We start from the raw sequence: 20,581 nt of genomic DNA, 5'->3' as shown, positions 1-20,581 counted from the left end.
ATACAGGATTTCAAAAATATATATTTTATTTTCCATTAGCACCACGACAGAAAACACATACAACATCACTGACAAACAGCAAACTCAAAATAAAGTTTAGAGAGTTAATTTAGAGATGGTGGGAGAATCAAAAGAAGCCGTCTATACATGGCCACAGATAATATTAACACAGACAAAATGTATTCATATTTGTTATGGATTTACAAATGTTCTGAGATTCCTCAGTAACATATTTTAAAGTCTTTGGACTCTGCATTTTCTTTCTAAACAAAAACAAAGCATCTGTGTACAATCTCAATTAACATCAATGTAATAATTGATCATTTTTTTTACAGGTGTAAATATTTTATGAAAATGCATGACACATTCTAAATGAGTGATACCCTTACATGTTCTATTTGTATTAGAGAAGTACAAACAAAAAAAGCTGAAAGCTAAAAGATATTCAAAACTCATTTCCAATCTCCACTCTTCAGATGTCAGATGCTGCTGGAACCATGATGATCATGACTGTAGAAAAGACAGAAAAAGTAGTCAATATTTCCCTACATATAATACATTTGTTGAAATAACAGGTTTTTTAATAGTTTAAATTATTACTTGTAATATAAATTTAATTTGATAGCCACAGTAGATGAGATGACTGATTTACTGACATGATCAAACCTTTGGTTGCAGAATTTAGAATTTTTATTAAGACTGTGGGAAAATCAGACAATAGTGAATTATTATCATATTTTTAGTTATGAATACATAAACTAACTTTTATACTCAGTAGCAGAGAGAGAATCCATAGCATGGCAATATATCTTCCATATGAAAGCCATTATAGGGACATTAGGTCCTATCAGACCAAACACTACTTAGTTAACACTATTTATTTTTATTGATCAGATGTAAATAAATCAATATCTAGTCTATAATGTACTTAGTGCAATACACCAGTTTTGAATGAGGAAATATAAAGCTGAATTTCACTATGTAATAATATCCAAATAATATCAATTGAAGGGAACATGTAAATGGAGAATAGCAATGGACCTAAGACTGAGCCTTGAGGCACACCACACTTTATCCATGTTACGTAGGACATCTGTTAATTTACAAAAAAAATAACATGGTAGTTGTCGGACAGATAATATCTTAAGGCTAGCACCTGTCCACAAATGCCAATATGATTCTATATGCTCAAAAGAAAGTCATGATATATAGGGTCAAATACAGTGCTAAGTAATGCTAAAATAGACTGTCCAAGTCAAGTGCTAAAAAACGTATTTTGACAAGTATAGGCCCATCTGGAATAGCTCTATCTAAACTCAATTTTATTCTTAATTGCATATGCATTTCTTTTGAATCCTTACAATTAAACTCAAGATTTCCTCACAATATTTCTCTAAAACTGAGAATGATGTCAACTCACGTCCAGAAAGCACAGGTGTACATGTATTTTTTTGGGGGGGGGCAGTTGTTTGCGCATGTATGTTTTTTGTGCGGTAGGTGGCGTTATGAGTCTGTGTCGTCCCGCGTCACGTTACCTGCCAGACGGAAGATTCAGCCATTTCGAGTTGTGCGCTCTCTTGTATTTGTAGCCTTTATGAAACGTAAACCATTTCCCACATCGTACATATCTTAAGGAATATCGCCAGTAAATCGCAGTCAATTTAAATAGTCTCGGCCATTCTTTAGCCGTTTTTTTAGTAATTGTCGTTATAAATCTGGTTGGGTGCGGTTGAGAAACGACAGCACGACGGATTTATTTGGATATTTATAGCTACGATCTTCACCGTTTTTAAGCTCCAGAAATAACTCGACTCTTCAATCAAAATGGGAAAAGCGTATTGTATGTTTCTTGTCTTATTATCCGTGAAGGGTAAGTAATGTTATTTTTTTGTAGCTATAACACTTTCGATTTTAATTAATAACCGGAAATAAATAATGCTTATTTGCTTATATACCCGTATTTTCTTATTCCTTGTGGTTCTTAACGTGCTGATAGTGTTCGCGTTTATTAGGATGCATGACAGAGAGTGGAAAATGGTGTGTGTTCTTTATTTTACGCTATTTGCCATCAAGACGCCTCAGACACCATATTGGGTTTCAAGTTCAGGCCTTGCGATTATTATTATCAGCCTTTTGGAGATCGATGTCCAAATCACGTCGGGTCTTTGAGAATGACATTTTATGCGGTTGTGCTATTCAGGTAGGCTAAATTAAATGAACATGTTTCTCGAGTCTCTATTCAAGCTTTTTGCGTAGGATAATATATTTTTTTATACATAGCTATAACTTCCGGAGATGCCAATAGGCCTTACAATTCCTGTGTATCAGATGTAAATATTTGAATATTTAGGTTTAAGATTTGAAGATGTCGGGGGGTTTAATTGTTGATACATTTTTGTAGATAGTCGAGGCTGTTGCAGAAGACTAGGCCTATGTCTTTTTTGCGTTATGTCTGTTGTTCTTCAGCCTAAATGTCCTTATTTTTCTCAAAGGTTTCGTAATCATAATTTGTTAACAGCTTTTAAGCGCAGACTACATATGATGGTGAAATGCGTCAGGGTATTTCATGTAGGCCCATGTTACGCCAGTTCATGACGTTGTGGTGGTGTTCAGCTGCACGATCCAGTTTTTCATGCGTGTTTAGAAATGTCGTAGGCTACTGTTGTCAAGCCAGCTTTAAAACTGAATCAACCGCATTATATGAAAATAATATTAGGCCTATAACTATAAGCCATGCGTTATTGCGTTAATTCTAATTCATGATACAAAGCCAAATAGTGGAATTATTAGTAGCCTAATTAACTTAATTATTTATTAGACGTTCTCTGTTACTAAAAAAAATATTAAGTTTGTACATTTTTTGGTTTATCATTAGCATCTATGCCATGCAGCTGATTATAACAGAACGCGTTTTTGTAAACACCAACATGAAATGCCTTTACATTAATGTGCTTGCAATGAAGATCTAGCAGGCATTTACATTATCATGACATGACAACTGGTGTGATATAATTTTCGCGAGAATAGTTGCGTTGTTCTGACAGACTTCAGTACTCAAGGGGGCGATAGAGGTACATTTCTGACATCAAACCGGATGTGTTGTTACTCAGGTGAGTTTGTATAAACATATCGACTATAAGTCATATAACTTGATTATACTATTTTTTGTCATACTATTTTCAAACTCTTGCTCCGCCATGGCATTAGTTAGCGTTAATAAGTTAACAGAATTTCGTTACAGTGACTTTACGTTACGTTGCGTTATGAATTTGCGTATAGCGTTTCTGAATGCAACGGCGCGTGTTTTTAAACCTTGATGTGTATTTTATGGTGGGGACATATTTATATTATTTGTATTATTTGCTATGGCTGATAATTTTGTCCCAACCACTTTATAAAAGACTTGTTTTGGCTGAAAAGGGAAGTATAGCTTAGGCTACTCCAGGAATTGTTTCTAATGCAAAGGAATTGACAAATAGCAGTGCACTTCGTTAGTTTGCATTATAATAAGTGGTGGATTTTAAGTTTGTGATGTGATGTTCTGTTGTGGTTTTTCCTCAGTAGTGGATACAGATATAGGGTTGCAATGGGTTTTTTTTTTCCCCCGGCATGCAATCAGCTTTCCTTTTATTCATGCATGGGATGCAAACAAATGTGTGTTTCTAAAATTCCCTTTATTACAGTTTATTAAAACTAGGCCAAGTTCATAGGTTTGATTCCCAGAGAACGCATGACGTGATAAATTCTATTCCTTGAATGCATTCTATGTAGATTTGTATAAACGTGACACCCAAATTCATTAATATAAATGTAATCTATGCATGGTTTTTCAAATAAATGTCACAAGATCATTTTTAACTTAGCAATTATCTTTTTTTAAGATCCAAATATTTTTAAATAGAAACACTGCCATTAACTGTGCTATTGCAATTGTTGTGTATATTTAGTATGTTTTGGGTTTTAATGATCAGGAAAATACAAATTGACCAACTAACTCTACTATCAAGATACAATATTCACACAGATTTTTTTGAAATCTTTGAGCAAATTTTTCACAGAGACGTTTTTCAAAAAGAAACATTTAGAATGATGTAAGGGTGAATAAATGAAAGAATCTTCATTTTTGGGTGAGCTATCTGTTAAATAATTATTTAACCAGGAATATAAAAAAATTCAGATAAAAGGAGTTAAGACATGTGACCCAAAAATGGAAATTCTGTCATAATTTACTCATTCTCATGTTGTTTCAAACCTTTATGAGTTTCTTTCACCTGTTGACCAAAAAAATAAATATTTTGATGAATATTGTTAGCTTGACACTTGATGGTAGCATTGACTTCAATAGTAGGGAAACAAAAATTCAATGGAAGTCAATGGCTCCCGTCAACTGTCTGGTTACCAACATTCTTCAAAATATCTTCCTTTTAGTTCAACAGATGAAAGAAAATCATACAGGTTTGGAACAACATGAGGGTGAGTAAATGATGTCAGAATTTTCATTTTTGGGGGAACTATACCTTTAAGGCCCGTTCACACCAATGACGATAACTAATAACGATAGAAATATAGTTTTACTGTTACAATTTCACAAGAAAAAGATATTGTCTGAATCACTTTCAGAACGTTTTTTTTTAGATGATGAACAATAAAGACATTGACAGCCAATCAAATCCATCCGGCTTAAAAGAGCTTGAACATTTAAAGCGACAGACGACAAAACAACTGCATGCACTTATAATAAACAGAACGATATCGTCCGCTGGTGTGGAAGCTAATAGTCATCGTTATAGTAATCATCCTTGATGTGAACGGGCCTTTACTCTGCACTGCAAAAGACTGTATAAAATTGATCTTATAGCTGGACATCTAAGAAGGCAGATTTTGACCATCAATATGATCATTTAATCGATTTTTGACATTAGTTAATATGTCAATGTTTTTTTTTAATCGTGGTCTGTTTTCAACAACATCTGTTAGTGAATGCATTATATAAAACTGATTAATTTCCAATTGGCTAATCTTTTGTGGAACTATAAAACAAGTTGTTCCCAATCCTAACAGGAAGCATGATATGTTGAGGCTTAGAAGTTATGAAAGAGTTTCGCAAGAAAGAGCCCATCCCCCAGTAAGAGCCTTCGGCGTTTACATAAAAAGTAGTAACTGATAACTGGAAGAAAAGAGGCCCTTCTGTTTTGAATGGAAGTCAGTGGAGGAGAGGCCTCAACATGTTGCTTTTGTGTGGAAACGGCTATAATCACTTAAAGGGATAGGTCACCCAAAAATGTTTTTCACCACTATTTAGTATTATTACACACTAAAAGAGTTAAAGTTTTACTTATTTATCTGGATTAACCTGTTTTTTCATCATGAAAAAAAAAAAAAACTGACATGGCATTAAATTACAAGCATACATGCTTTGTCTGGATGCAGCATATGGTAGTCCAACTGTTAGTAACTGTTTCAAAAGGGCAAGTGTGACATGCTAAACTCCATTTAAAGTCATTTAAACAAAAAAAAATTCTACTTGAATTATTACTTATAATAATATGATTATTGTGCACGCAGTTTCATGGCCTCATATACTATAGTCGTGGGGCTACATAAAATAATTGAACTTTTCATTTTAAATTCATTAAATGTAATACAAGAATAAAAAAAGTTGTGTAAAGTAGTTTTAGTCTACAGCATGTCACGGCAGGGCACTTGAAATTCCTCTCAATTGTATATGAGAGCAAATGAAAAACGTGTGCAAGCTTGTAAATGCTTAGACATGATTTACACAGTGTACAACCTTGAAATGTCCTGCGAACATTTCATGAACCCCTCGTTCTTATTGTTTGTTCTTTGGTGTTTTCACTGTGTCACTTTCATTTACAGACTTGTTTCTCTGTTAGCTCTACGTTTATTCCAAATTATGTTGGCCTTTCGGTGGCTATTTAAGTTTTTTTCAGTGTGATAAATCGTGTAAATCATTGTCTAGAGTAGTCCGCAGTTCATTGATGGCGTTGTCACGTGGTACATGTTACTTTTCTCAGCGGTGATTGGAATTAACTAATCACAGCAATTTGTGATTTACAGGAATCGGATTTAAAATGAATAATTGTATGGAAATAGCAGGGGCGGGAATTTTATTTTATTTTGAAGTACCTATTTGTGTTACTAATGCGTTTAAACGAGTATACTTTCATTGTACAATTGTATTTAACACAGCCAAAACCCTCCAAAGATTTGTATGCTACTCAATAGAGAAATCGTTGTTCTGAACCGTAAAGCGCCCCCTCGTGGAAGAAACTGACTTGTGTGGGAAAAACATTAACCGCCCAAAGGGCGTCAAGTCCGCTCTGTGAGTAAGAATATCAACGTAAGGAGAAGAACAATGTCCCTGCCTGTCAAACTGTTTAACATATCAGTGTAAATTGTTATTTTGGTCAAGTTAATACGGCTTATCTCACTAATTCACCCGGCCGTTGATAATTTACCAAAACTTTTATCAGTGAATTCGTATCATCCACCATTTTTGTGCTATGACAGATCTCTGTTTAAACGAATGGCATTATACAATGAATTTCCTCCGTGGTGTTGAACACAGATACAAAACGGCTGCGGTGTATATAAAAATATGTTCCTTACCCGTATTTTGGTGACTATCCGTCACAACGTAGGTCCTATACAATGCATTGTCCACCGCGTCGGTTAATATTCTAAACGCGTAACGTTATAGGTTTCTATCAACATTTTAGTTTTCAAAAATAATCCATTGCAGCTGTGCTAAGCCGTCTAAATGACTAAACAAAAACAACAAATAACGTAAATCCCTTATTAGTTGATTATCAGAAGAAAAATATCATCGTCTCTGTATACATTACAAAGCGCTACTGTATGATCCAGTTTCAATTTTAATATCGTAGCCACACACAATCGCACACCAGTTTCCGCATTCAGCTCGTCCCCTATCTCGCGAGATTTCATTTAAAACTGTTTATATCGAGTGACAGTTTTTTGTTTTATTCGCATCCAGCCTTACATATTCTACTAAGATTTCCTCAAATGGTCTGTAGATGCTCAGTTTAAAATAGTCTGACCATAGTTTGTTCCTATTATAACATACATTATATGTAATACACGTTTTCATTAAAATAGAATGTATTTGTGCAACATATAGGCTGTTTAAAATATAAATATGTATTTCTCAAAGAAACCTAGGAATTTAACAAATAGTTAGTACACTGTATGTAGTCTGCATCAAATTAAAATGCTTTGTTTAACCACTATATTGTGTATTTGTGCGCAAGTTTGTCTATTTATATTTCTTTTTAGAAAGCCTGTCAGTGGGCTGTATATAAAGCCCATTTTTAGTCCTGAATAATAGAAACTACACTGTTGAAATAATAATTTTTTTTTTTTATGATCTCAGCCAAATCTGTTATAGGTGTTTTATATGTTTCTGATTGTTCTCCAGGTGTGTTTGGTGCTGAGCCAGATCCATTGAAGACAATAGAATTGGCAGAGGGAGATTCTGTTGAACTAGAAACTTGTGTTACCAAAATACAGAAAGATGATGAGATGGAGTGGAAGTTTGGAGCTCACGTCATAGCTACGATCAAGGCCAATAATCCCTTATTATATGACACTGATGATGCACTATTCAAAGACAAACTACATCTAGATGATCAGACTGGAGATCTAACCATCAGAAACACCAGAACCAAACACTCCGGGCTTTATGAAGTGAAGATCGTCAATATCACCCATACAATACACAAGAGATTCAGTGTCACTGTCCTTGGTAAGAAATCAATGGCTGATTGTGATTAAAGGGATAGTTCACCCAAAAATGCAAATTCTGGAATAATTGACCAAACCTTTATGAGTTTCTTTCCTCTGCTGAACCATTGACTTTTGTAGTATGAAACAATTCCATCAATTGTTTGGTTACCGACATTCTTTAAAATATCTTCTTTTTTGTGTTTAAAAGAAGAGACATTCGTACAGGTTTAGAACAACTTGAGGGTGAGAGAAATTATGACAGTCTTCATTTTGGGTGAACTATCCCTTTAAAGTATGCAAAAATAAGTTTAAAATATTTGTCAAGGAAATGTTAGCAATGTTATCTAAATTGAGCAACAGAGTGTTCTTTTAATACTTTAAACATTTCTGGAAAATGTTCCTTCATATTGGGTAAATACCAATACAGAACGTTGCACAAATGTAATGAATCAGATAAAGAAAAATGGAAATCATTGTCTGTTTATGCATATATTTAGTATGTAGCGACCCAGTGGCGAACTGGAAATATGTATGTACAATTTATTGGAAGACTTATAATATCAATATATTGAACTAGTGAGATTTCATGAATTTAAGAAGAAAAATTATAGAATTATTGTCTTGAACGCAATCATAAATATCTGTTATTTCTGTGCATTTTGTCTATATGTATTTCAGATGCGATCCCTAAGAAAGTGTCAGTAACGGAGGGTGATTCTGCCATTTTAAAGCATGATATTGCTGATATAGAGATTTATGATATGATCATGTGGATGTTTGAAGATGGAAAGACTTCCATAGCTGAAATCAACAAAAAGACCAGTAAAAACCCCTCATATGATGAAACTGATGAGAGATTCAGAGGCAGACTGCAGCTGGATCAAACCGGATCTCTGACCATCACAAACACCAAATCCACAGATGCTGGACTCTATAAACTAAAGGTGACTGGTCAAAACAAAGTGGTTAAATACAGGAAGTTCCGCGTTACTGTCAGTGGTGAGTAGATCAAGTGTCTCAATGTAATAATTGTTAGCGCGAGATGCTAGTTGCATGATTTATTACCGAACTGACCGTCTCCCTTTGTCCATTGCAGAACCGGGTCTGTCCACAGGTGTTATAGTGGTCATATGTGTGGCTGTAGCTGCTTTAATCCTGTTGGGGGTCGGGATTTGGTGTCGCAGTAAAAAACGACAAGGTTCCTCCTATTAACTTCATCTGATTCTACAATGAGGATAATCTAAACTTTATTGTACAAGAGTAAGGGTTTGTAATATACATAGACATTTGTGATTGTTGAAACAATATTAACAGTATTTCACTGAATGGATTCGTTGATTGTATAAATACTTGCATTTTTTAGTTGTAAGCATACTTTATTGTTTCTGTGTCTTCTTTCAGATGAAGATAAAGGGAATGGGGTACAGGATCCATTGAAAGGACAGCAGTAGTTCAGAGCCTCTGTAACAGTGAACAAGAGCTGTGCGAACTTCTGTCAACGACTTCTTTGGCATAAACCGAGGAACATGCTTATATGCGTTGTACATTTGCTGGAACGGTTTGCACTACATGTTGATCAATGATCCTGTTATTTTAGGGTACAAATGCATATCATTACCTGTTTTCAGTACATATATTATAATGTTGGCTGGTGGGACTGTTCACTGCTGCTTTAGGTCAAATGGCATCAACCGCAGGTTTGATTTTTATTAAAAAGATTATTTTCCTTAGTGATTTAATTCATGCTTTACAGGGCTAAAGAGGGAATTATGTTATGGATGCTTTTTTCATGTGCAGGATGAGCCTGTTTGTTGGGACATTTACATTTACATTTATGCATTTGGCAGACGCTTTTATCCAAAGCGACTTACATTGCATTCAAGGTACACATTTTACATTTGTCAGTTCTTGCTTTCCCTGGGAATCGAACCCATGACCTTGGCGTTGCTAGCACCAACGCTCTACTGTTTGAGCTACAGGAAAGCCAATAATATGGGAATAATATGCACATATTATTTTCTTAGTCTTTTTTATTTTTCATAGAGTTATGGAAACTTTGTGCCTCATTTTTGCTCTAGAAGTATATTTTACTGTCTGTACTCTGTTTACATTAGGATAGATTATGATTAACTGCTGTTTACTTGCCTTTAGTGAACGCTGACATGGATGTTGAATGTTTCCAGTTATGTAGGCCAACATAATTATTTTTTCTTTTAATGTGAAATTTGAAGTTTTATTGAAATCAATGAGGATTTGTAAGTAATATGAATGTCAAAGTTATTGCACTTATTATAAAGCCACAGAATGGCTTGAATTGATTTGAGTTGTAGCCAAATTTTTTGTTATACAAATCTCTGCTTGGCTGTAATTGAAAATTACCATGTCTTGATGACTTTTTGTTGTATATTGGGAAATATTTGGAATAATAAAAAGGGAAAATATATACAGCAGCACTATAACTATTTAATCACAAAAACATGACTTTTTATCTTGGAGCTCAGTTTTTACAGCATCTATTTTCATAAATGATAGGCTACATATAAATGTATGGAGCAGTTTTGTTGTAATATTGTGTCGGTTAATATGTTTATTAATGTATGATGTTAATCTTTTAGAGGGCAGGTAAAATGAATGGTTTCAGATATTTGAGAATGTAGTTTTTGAATCAGTTAAAATGTATCTAGTTCCGTATTTTGCTTTGTTCTGTCTAGGCCAAGATTCTTCTGTTCTAGTTCTAAAAGTTGAAACATTCTCAGAATGTAAATTTGAAACCATAACTGTCATTTTTAGAACAAACACTGGAAACATCTGCGGTACAAGAGGAAGTGGTACCTAGATGTTCAATGGTTCAGTTCCCGGTATTGTGCACCTTTGAAAGACTGGTAAGATAAATCTCAAACCACCTTAACAAGATTTCTTTATTTCCGTTCTCTAGGCGGCGCTGTCCAACCAATCGATATCCCAATAACATGCTGCAGTTTCCAGACGTTTTTGAGCGCCTTTCCTTCAAACACAAACGAACTGATTTCTCTTTCTGCATTATGAAAATCACCCCTTAATCGTTCTCTATTTCATTCTTCTTTGGGTTTTTCAGTTTGTAATCCTCTCTGTTCATCAGTGCGGGAGCGGCTCGAAGACTGCATTCAACAATCAGAAACGGCACATAATATAAAAATCGCCTTATAGATGTCAAATTTTTACTGTCTTGTCCAAAAATATGAATAGCTTAATTTTCCCCATTCTCTTTATTTTTGCTGAAGGTAAGTCGTTGAACTGTTTATTTTTCAGCACTTTCGTTTTCACGCTTTAGAAGCCGGAAGTGGGACGAACGCACGATTTTATGTTTCAAGGTGTTTGAATAACATGCCTTTGTTTTAGTGGCGGGATTTCATAAATTAATCGACATAATCCATTTATAGTTTCCGTCCGATGCACCTTGTGCGATTTGCATGTAGTCATCGTGCGTACGCGTTGCTGTTTCAGCTTACGTGTAAACGTCGTGACGCCATTGTTGTAGTTTTCTTGGATTGTCCGTGTATTTGAGTTTGCATTTTGTGGTGAATGCGTACACGCTTTTATTTACCTACTTAGATAACGCTATTTTGCATTGTCATTGTTACATGTAGTTACATTAGCTAATAACTAAAAATTATCAATATTAAATGCAAATCAAACCCTTAGGCTCCAGAATATTACTCAAATGTACTAAAAATGTATAATTACTAACAAATACACCTTAAAATAAAGTGTAACCAAATCTTTGAATACGCATTTTGTGTATCTTTGTTACATTTATTAACAAAGGCTTTTTTGGTAAAATTTTGATTCTGTATTTTGTTAAGTTAGTTTTACATATATTCATCCTTTTAGTTTATTAGATCAAATTCAGTGAGCTTGTGTGCTTACAGTGAGTTTAATATGTGATTAACTCTGTATATCTATTCTTTAGGTGTGTTTGGTGTTGAGTCGGATGGAGTGAAGTCAGTATCAGCGAAGGAGGGAGATTCTGTCACTCTAAACACTTGTCTTAATCAAATACAAAAATCCAATAAGAATCAGATACTGTGGATATTTGAAAACGCTGTCATAGCTAACATCAAAGAACAAACATTTTCAACAGAAGACGGTCCTGATGGGAGATTCAGGGACAGACTGGAGCTGGACTTTGAATCTGGATCTCTGACCATCAGGAACATCAGAACCAACCACTCGGGACTTTATCAAGTGAACATGATAGGCACGAGTAGATCCTCGAAGAAATTCAATGTGACTGTAACTGGTGAGTAACGCAATAAGGATTATATTTACCAGCAGTTTGAACACATTGATTATTTTTCTGTTAATATGCAGTTTATTGTAGTTTTTGAAATGAGTAAGCGTTTAAGTGGGTTGTTGAATTAAAGATATAAAGATGTAAGATGATTATGAAGTTCACTTACAGTTAAAGTCAACTAACATACATGACTAGAAACTCTCAATGATTACAAAAACAACAACAGCATAAATAATGAAAGAAAACAGTGATAATATAAACAGGTTGATCTCACCTGCTTGGTCGTTCCATTCTAACTTTATAATAGTGAAGATTTAATCCGTATGTGATTGAAGGTCCCGTCAGGATCAGCCTGATTCCTACTGTTGTCCTGTTGTGAAATGTCTCTCTCTAGGGTCGTGTATTTCCTTCCCCCTGTCTGGCCTTTACACACACACAATCTCTCTCTCTCTCTCTCTCTCTCTCTCTCTCTCTCTCTCTCTCTCTCTCATCATGTGACCTACCAGCTCTGTCCCATAGGAATCCCACAGTTTGGGAGTTTTTGGACCACATTGTAATAGTTAGATGGTCAGATTACACAAATGTTGTCACATGTGTTTTGTATAATATACCTTTATACATTTATTAATTACAAGACCTAGTATCCTATAATGCATTTTAAATACAGATATGTCTATGTTTTTAAATCCTGCTATAGGGTCAGATTGATTTAAATTAACTGCATATTTTTTCCCCGATTAATAAGAGTGGAAATGGGTTCAATACATTCTACGAGAGCTAAAAAAAAGTGTGACAACATGCCCCGTTCTTCCCTATGTACATTATTATGATGTATTGCAGTGCAAATAATCAACTGTGAAACTTTTCCAGGTGTGTTTGATCCGGACGCAGATCAAATAAAGGCAGTGTCGGCGATGGAGGGAGAGTCTGTCACTCTGAACACTGATATTAACCCCTTAACTGTCACCGTCCCGTATACGGGACGCCTAACTTTACTTCCCTATATTACTATTTAATCCTAATCTAATTATGACAAACTATATATCGTTGGAAAGTTCTAAGACTCCTAAATAGATATTTAGGACTGTTTTTTTGTTATAAATTATGTAGGAACAGAAATATATGAATTTATGACAAGAGTGCACCTCAAAAAATCTACGTAATAACAGGAGTTCTGACCTTCGTCACAAAAAGTTGACGCACACACTTTTAATAATTGATATGTGGGTTTTTATGCTAAAATTTCATTAGAAAATATATAATCTAGTATTTGTCAATAAAAAATGATAAAATAATATTATCTTCTAAAAAGTATAATATATATATTATCCTCTAAAATATTGTATTATATTTTTTTATCGCTTTTTTTTATTATATTACATATTTTATTAGTTATCATAAATTAGGTATCATTTGAAAGCTTATGATCTCAGAATTCATCCTGTGAAAACTGTTTTGAAATTGGACATTGTGTTACCATAGAAACGGTACTCTAAATTATTTTATCAGGCTCCTCCCCTTTTGGGCATCCTTATGTTTCATAATTTATGATCAAAATATTTTCTAATCTTGACAAAACACATATTGTCAGAAAGGTCTGAGTCTCAAGGTTCCATATTTTGTGACAGAAGTGATATTTGGACAGAAATTTATTAATTTGTTATGGTAGAATGCATACAGTAAAATTCAATGGAATTCAATGACACCCGGTGGCTATTTTTGGTAATACGCCTAAACAAAATCTCATGGGAACTTCATTTTTTGTGATATCAACTTAAAATTTGGAACACAACTTGGTTAGATATTTGGCTTTGATTTTATAGTAATTTTTTTGTAAAACATATTTTGTAAAATATATATTTTATATAAAATAAAAATATTAAATAAATTATATTTGATTTAATGTAAATTTAAACTTCCATAACTTTTTCATACTTTAATTTTTTGAAGTGCTTTCACTTCAGCAATAATCTGCTATTTTTTACCTTTAAAACAAGACCAAACTTAGGTATATACTCCAAAGCATTCTTGAATTACAACCATTTAAGCTTGAATAGTGCATTTTAATGTCCATTCTCAAAAAGGGGGGTGACAGCTAAGGGGTTAAACTACAGAAAGATGATCTGATGCTGTGGAGGTTTGCAAAGGCCACAAAAGGCAATCCAGTTCATCACAACCCGTGTCAAAGCGATGCGACTGCCATCGCTAAAATTTACGGAGAAACTCTGGAGATCTCATTAGATCCTGGTGACAGTGATATATTTAATAATATAGTGAAGGTGGACAAACTGAGTGGATCTCTGACCATCACAAGCATCAGACCTGAACACTCTGGGATTTATATACTACAGATCAGCAATAACACTGGGACCAAATGCAGGAGATTCGGCGTTACTGTCAATGGTAGGATTGTATTCGTTTTACTATTCTATTTATTCTATTTTATTTGAATAAGATGCAGGTAAATGAGATCCTCATTGCATTTGTGCCAGTATGAGAAGTAGTTGCCTAACACTGAACTAATTTCAGTTCATTTCTTTTAGATGCTACAAAATCCCACTTGTGTGTAGTTTGGATGTCAATCGCTCTAGTACTTATGGTGATAATGACGGTTGTGTGTTTGGCTGCAGGCATTCTATACAGGAAAGGTGAGTAACAGAAATGCAAATCTTTCTAACTGTTTTTATTAGTTGTGATTATTGTAATAATGCTTTATTATGAAAGAATATCCATGCAACTACCATTTAACGCTTCAAAAAGTGCTTAAAGAGAATGTAAAACTAATCCATATGAATTGAGTGGTTTAGTCCAAATTTTTCTGTAGAGACTCAATCACTTTATATGATGAACAGATTTACATTCAATGCACACATCAGGTATAGTAAACAAGCTCAATCATGCTTGATTCATTCTTGTGTGTCATGGCAACACAATCTCACAGCAATTTGTAACTATTTTAGATTTTGGTGAATCGGTGGCTAATTCGTATCTCATTTTTTATCTCATTTGTACTTTTTCGCACGATCCGTTTAAACCCCAGTGATGGGTAAGTTTAAGGACGGGGTTAGGTGTGGTCCTTCTTAATGACTTAATTCTAAAAATGATTTGTTTTCATTTAATTCAAGTACGAAATTAATATGAATTAGCCACCTCTTAAAATACTTATGTCTTCCTGAATTATTGTGACAGAAATAATGATATGTTTCATAACTTTATATTACAGCTACTCTCTCTGGCTCAGCGAATGCAGATTTGAATGTTCGCTGTGATCGCACGTCAAAGTTTTAATAGACGTGTATAGCAGAATCGTTGTCGTTTAGGAATAATATTGTGTGGGTGTTTGAATCGAGATCATGATATTTTACTTATTAATCGTGCAGCTCTAATACGGCAAGGAGCTGTATAATAAGCTAGATAATTTCTAGATAAGCTAGATCACCCTGAAGAGCTTTCTTTTGCATAAGTCTGCATACCGTACACTAATCCTTAGCCGTGCTGCACCCCCTATTTTTATTCTGTTGTTATTGTTCAGTGTTTTACCTTCATTCACAGATTTGTTCACGCCAGTGAGGCGGTATATCTGCTGTCAACCAGAGAAGGCGCAGGATTCTGGTGAGTGTTTCCTTCAGATAATACTGAGCTTCCTGTGCTTAAGTAAACAAAAAGAAGTTGGTTTATGTGTATAGAGTAAAATATGGACTTTTTCCTCATTTTACATTGAGAAAATGTTTAATTGAATTCTGGCCTTCTTTGTAGATGAAACAGAAAAAAACGAAGACAAGGGAGAACGCAAGAGAGAATCTGTCCCTCTCAACACTGCATCTAATGAACGATGTGTTAAAGTGGATGAATAAAAGTCATAGCAAGAATCAGTAGAGTAAGACGTGTAAGAAGACATCATGGTACTGATGGGAGATTCAGAGACAGGAGCTGGACGAGACGACTGGAGCTCTGACCATCAGGAGCACCAGAACCACAGACTCTGAAGATTATCAACTACAGATTGCCAACAATGGATAGTTCCGGTCCTTGATTCTGATTGGTTGGTTGAGCCACGTTCAAAGCTGTTGTACATACAAATAGCAAAATAAATTTGTTTATGGATGCTCCACATCGTGCCTAACAACACACCTAACCACAGCTTATTGGTCTCAGCTTGTTGGTTACATTACATGGACAATTTATATATATGTATGTATGTGTATATATATATATATATATATATATATACACTGTATATATATATATATACACACACACACTACCGGTCAAAAGTTTTAGATCGGTAAGATTTTTAATGTTTTTAAAAGAAGTTTCTTCTGCTCACCAAGGCTGCATTTATTTGATTAAAAATACAAACAAAAACAGTAATATTGTGAAATATTATTACAATTTAAAACAGCTGTTTTCTATGTGAGTATACAGTAAAGTGTAATTTATTCCTGTGATCAAAGCTGAATTTTAAACATCATTACTCCAGTCTTCAGTGTCACATGATCCTTCAGAAATCATTTTAATATGATGATTTGATGCTCAATAAACATTTATGATTATTATCAATGTTGAAAACAGTTTTTAACATTTTTATTTCATGATGCTATGATGAATAGAAAGTTCAAAAGAACAGCATTTATCTGAAATCTAAAGCTTTTGTAACATTAAACACTACCCTTCAAAAGTTTGGGGTCAGTAAGAATTTTTATTTTATTTTTGGGGAAAGAAATACAATAAATCAATACTTTTATTCATCAAGGATGAGTTAAACTGATCAAAAGTTACAGTAAAGACATTTATAATGTTTTAAATAAATGCTGTTTTGAACTTTCTATTCATCAAAGAATTTTGAAAAAAAAAATTACACAACTGTTTTCAACATTGAAAATAATAATGAATGTATTTTGAGCATAAAATCAGCATATTAAAATGATTTCTGAAGGATCATGTGACACTGAAGACTGGAGTAATGATGCTGAAAATTCAGCTTTCATCTGAGGAATAAATTACATTTTAAAATATATTAAAATAGAAAACAGTCTTTCATTTTTAACAATAATACTGTTTTTTTTTTTTGTTTTTTTTTATCAAATAAATGCAGCCTTGGTGAGCAGAAGAGACTTCTTTTAAAAACATAAAAAATCTGTGTCAGGTCTTAAAGTGACAGCAGCCTAATATACCTGCTGCCAAATTATGAGATATTAAAAATATCTGTATGGCAGTTTTTCCCCATAGTATTGATGTCAAAATTGTGGCCAGTGAAAATGCTGAGTGGCTAGTAACTTTGGAAAACCACAAGCCACAGTGGCTGGTGAGTAAAAAAAGTTAATGTGATGCTCATATATACAGAATATATACCGGTGTATAGTATATATTATTATAGATTTGACTGCTTCTATTGCTCTCTTTATTTGTAAATCGCTTTGGATAAAAGTGTCTACTAAGTGATTAAATGTGTCTATATATATATTCTGTAATGTGCCTCTAAAATATTTCACACTCATCAATGATCATGAACTGGCCTTATGAGAAATGTCTCTTGCTGTATAGATAATATAAGAAGTAATGCACCACGCTTCATAATTCTCTGACTGATGTGTGTATATTTCAGTGGATATTCATTATACACGCAAAAGTGCAATTAATGAATGTGGATGCTTTTTGTTTTTGTACATATCCTATGTTGTATCATGCTGAGTGTCTCGATGGGATTACTGTAATACTTTAATTGCAGAAATAATGCATTTATTGATTGACCTCAACCATTGTAAGGCACTTTCTATGGATGTTTAAACGATCTATAGTAGAACAATTATTTTCTCCACCGTTCTGTACTTTAACTCCTGTTTTAGGTACTGTTATGAAATACTTGAAATTCAGTAGCCTACTGTAACTTTAATTTTGCTGCTCAGTGAATAAATGTGGATGGAAATTTAGTCTTATTTTACATTTCCACTTTTTTGTTGTTGTTCTGGTACCTTTTTTAAAAAAATAATATATTTTACATGCACATATTTACTCGCATGCTAAAACCGAATAACCATCTTGACAGTATGTTGTGTTTGTAATAAATCAGATCTGAATGAATATAAATGTGAAATCTATAATCTGATCTGAAGTGACCAGTTTTGAGGCTGATTCACTGCTGATCTGCTTTTATTAGGAATATTAGACCTATGTTTTTCACTATAAACTTAACTAATAATACAGTAAGGTATGTGCAAATGAGAATTATGACAGTTAAAGTAAAAAGTCAGCTGTCAAATGGAAATAGTGTTGCATCTTTTGTTGTTGTTGGTTTGTTGGATATTCATAAAGGTTTATTTTTATTCTTTGTCTTTTTGACAGAGACAGGTGTCATTCACCAAGCATGCTTAAGCACGAATTTGTGCGTGAAATCTGCTTATACGAACGTTTTCTCAAACAAATCATGATTCATCAATAACTTACGTTTTAAAATGTATAATTTACGAAAAAAAAAATAAAAATAATAAAAAAAAAAAAAAAAAAAAAAAATATATATATATAATATATATATAGGCCTATGTGTGTGTGTGTGTGTGTGTTGAAACAACTGAAACCACTTAGGCTACGCAAAAATCACATAGCCCTACACTCTTGGTGGCCTAAACATTTTAAAGTGAAATTTATTGATATAGCCTAGATCAGATCTTAAATATATTTCATAATGTTTTTAAGTAAAAGAGTAAAAATATGTGTTTAAAAAAGTGCGTTCTTTATGTAGGCCCCCACTGCTTCATATATACGTCGTCTAATATGGTCTTTGTCAGACATGTGGGCTTGTTGTTGACACCGCGGCGCCTTTTGCGGTATCGTTAGCATTGAAGAGATTATAAGAGTAGAGATAAGTAAATATCTCGCAAAACTGGAGAAGCACAAGAAAACTGAGAAAATGCCGTACCGCAATAAACTCGATAGAATGCCAGGTACTGTTATTTGGAGAAATTGTCATCCATTTAGAACATAGGATAGATCATGAGGTGACTGCAGTAAGTTGGAGTGCTGACCCCATATTGCTTTCTCCATCCTCATACTTGGACATTGTCAATGTCAAATATCTTGTTTAAGTGCATGACCTGAAAAGAATTAGTTTCTGCACTTTAATGTCAGTGTTTACTTACATGCATAACTAAATAAATTATATATTCTGTTCTTGTGAATCACTGATTTGCACAGTTTGTACTGAAATTGTAAAATTATACCCCTCAAGTATTAAGCCTTACTAATGTGTTTGTTTTCATATTTCATTTAGCTGTCAAAGTGAAAATCATAATTCAAAGTGAATGACAAGAAAACAATAAACAACAAATGTATTAAAAATGTCATAGCCTACATGCTTTGCTGTTAATGCAAGGCTGGTCATGCAGGATAAAGCATCAGCGCAATATTGAAGGGCACAGTGGGAGTGCAAACAGTTGCATACATTGAAATTGAGTTTAACTTCGTAGCTACATCAGACACATTTCTACACCAATGTTTTTCAACCAGTTCACACCAAAAAATGTAGTAAGGCCATAAAGGTGTTTGGCAGATCTGTGAAGTACTTTATCATCATATGTATGTATTATATGCATGAAAGTGTTAGCTATCATGAAATCAGTAACACTTTACAATAAGGTTTCATTAGTTAAATTTGTTAACATGAACTAAAATTTAACTGCACTTCTACAGCATTTATTAATCTTAGTTAACATTAATTTCAGCATTTACTAAAACATTATTAAAATCAAAAGTTAATTGTATTTGTTAACATTAGTTAATGCACTGACTGTGACATAACATGAACAAAAAATTAACAGTTGTATTATTATTAACTAAGATGAACAAATACAGTAACAAATGTGTTGCTCATGGTTAGTTCATGTTAGCCCTGGTGAAAAAAAAAAAAAAATGCTAAGTATACTTGCAGCCAGACTAATTATCAGTATACGTCAAGTGTGTTAATGATTAGTGAACTTGAAGTGTGCTATTTTGAAACAGTTAATTTGTACTAATTATATTTTAGTTGTAATTAAATTGTAGTAAAGCATAACTTTAAGTGTATTTAGTGTACTGTAGATATTACAAAGTAGTGTGAGTCACATGTTTCTATTGTTCTATTGTGATATGCAAACGGGAAAATATATGTTTGTGAACAGGATGTAGACCTATGTATGTTTATATGCCTGTGGAAGTGGCTGAGTGTGACACTTTAGGAACATATGACACTGGACCTTTGACCCTAGTATTGACTTTTGGTCAGCTAAGTGATCAGCTAAGTTATAAATAGAAGTTTATGTAACAATGGGTCTCTTATGAATGCAGGGCGGAAAGAAGGTATTTTTTAGAAGGTCTTTTACTCCGAATGCAGTTAGGTTTTTCAATGAAGTTGTGTAATTTTTTGTATGTATTGATTGTTGTTGTTTTTTTAATGTTTATTTGTCTATATCTGTGATGTCTGTAATGTGCAATGGTGGCGAACGAGTTTCCCCTTACAGGGATTAATAACGTTTTTCTAATCTAATCTAATTTAATCTAAAGAAGCCT

General features: G+C 33.6%; 2 protein-coding genes and 1 long non-coding RNA gene across 5 annotated transcripts; 2 read left to right on the top strand and 1 right to left on the bottom strand.

The window, feature by feature from the left end:
* Positions 1 to 8: 8 nt before the first annotated feature.
* LOC311084292 lies at positions 9 to 7,451 on the bottom strand. The gene is made up of 2 exons (XR_014606480.1): positions 6,631 to 7,451; positions 9 to 510 (listed from the first exon to the last, which is right to left on the bottom strand). It is a non-coding gene; the product is annotated as an uncharacterized lncRNA (long non-coding RNA).
* On the top strand, positions 523 to 10,210 carry LOC311084290 (uncharacterized protein). Of its 2 annotated transcripts, none has more exons than XM_084116236.1 (5): positions 523 to 1,870; positions 7,460 to 7,786; positions 8,446 to 8,766; positions 8,864 to 8,965; positions 9,169 to 10,210. In XM_084116236.1, exons 1-5 carry the CDS (start codon positions 1,825 to 1,827, stop codon positions 9,216 to 9,218), a joined length of 846 nt encoding a protein of 281 aa, XP_083972362.1. In that variant the 5' UTR covers positions 523 to 1,824; the 3' UTR covers positions 9,219 to 10,210. The 2 variants fall into 2 exon arrangements, with proteins under 2 accessions (XP_083972362.1, XP_083972363.1); XM_084116237.1 differs by having other exon boundaries at positions 8,864 to 9,027.
* A 623-nt stretch (positions 10,211 to 10,833) lies between these two features.
* Positions 10,834 to 16,449, top strand: LOC311084291 (uncharacterized protein). Of its 2 annotated transcripts, XM_084116238.1 has the most exons (5): positions 12,916 to 12,992; positions 14,148 to 14,443; positions 14,584 to 14,688; positions 15,593 to 15,652; positions 15,797 to 16,449. In XM_084116238.1, exons 1-5 carry the CDS (start codon positions 12,955 to 12,957, stop codon positions 15,892 to 15,894), a joined length of 597 nt encoding a protein of 198 aa, XP_083972364.1. In that variant the 5' UTR covers positions 12,916 to 12,954; the 3' UTR covers positions 15,895 to 16,449. The 2 variants fall into 2 exon arrangements, with proteins under 2 accessions (XP_083972365.1, XP_083972364.1); XM_084116239.1 differs by lacking the exons at positions 14,148 to 14,443; positions 14,584 to 14,688; positions 15,593 to 15,652; positions 15,797 to 16,449 and adding exons at positions 10,834 to 11,027; positions 11,717 to 12,046 and having other exon boundaries at positions 12,911 to 13,275.
* Positions 16,450 to 20,581: the final 4,132 nt, after the last annotated feature.

The sequence above is a fragment of the Abramis brama genome (genome assembly GCF_963993115.1).
Source record: "Abramis brama genome assembly, chromosome: 6".
In the NCBI taxonomy this organism is placed as follows: domain Eukaryota; kingdom Metazoa; phylum Chordata; class Actinopteri; order Cypriniformes; family Leuciscidae; genus Abramis; species Abramis brama.
The sequence above is the reverse complement of the archived record's forward strand: the minus strand, read 5'-3'. Positions and strand labels throughout refer to the sequence as shown.

Excerpts from the sequence above, each read along its gene's own strand:
- LOC311084290 (XM_084116236.1), top strand. The coding sequence starts at position 1,825 with ATGGGAAAAGCGTATTGTATGTTTCTTGTCTTATTATCCGTGAAGG. Across the intron at positions 8,767-8,863 it reads GTTCCGCGTTACTGTCAGTG|AACCGGGTCTGTCCACAGGT; the intron begins GTGAGTAGATCA and ends TGTCCATTGCAG. Across the intron at positions 8,966-9,168 it reads TCGCAGTAAAAAACGACAAG|ATGAAGATAAAGGGAATGGG; the intron begins GTTCCTCCTATT and ends GTCTTCTTTCAG.
- LOC311084291 (XM_084116238.1), top strand. The coding sequence starts at position 12,955 with ATGGAGGGAGAGTCTGTCACTCTGAACACTGATATTAA. Across the intron at positions 14,689-15,592 it reads AGGCATTCTATACAGGAAAG|ATTTGTTCACGCCAGTGAGG; the intron begins GTGAGTAACAGA and ends CTTCATTCACAG. Across the intron at positions 15,653-15,796 it reads AGAGAAGGCGCAGGATTCTG|ATGAAACAGAAAAAAACGAA; the intron begins GTGAGTGTTTCC and ends CCTTCTTTGTAG.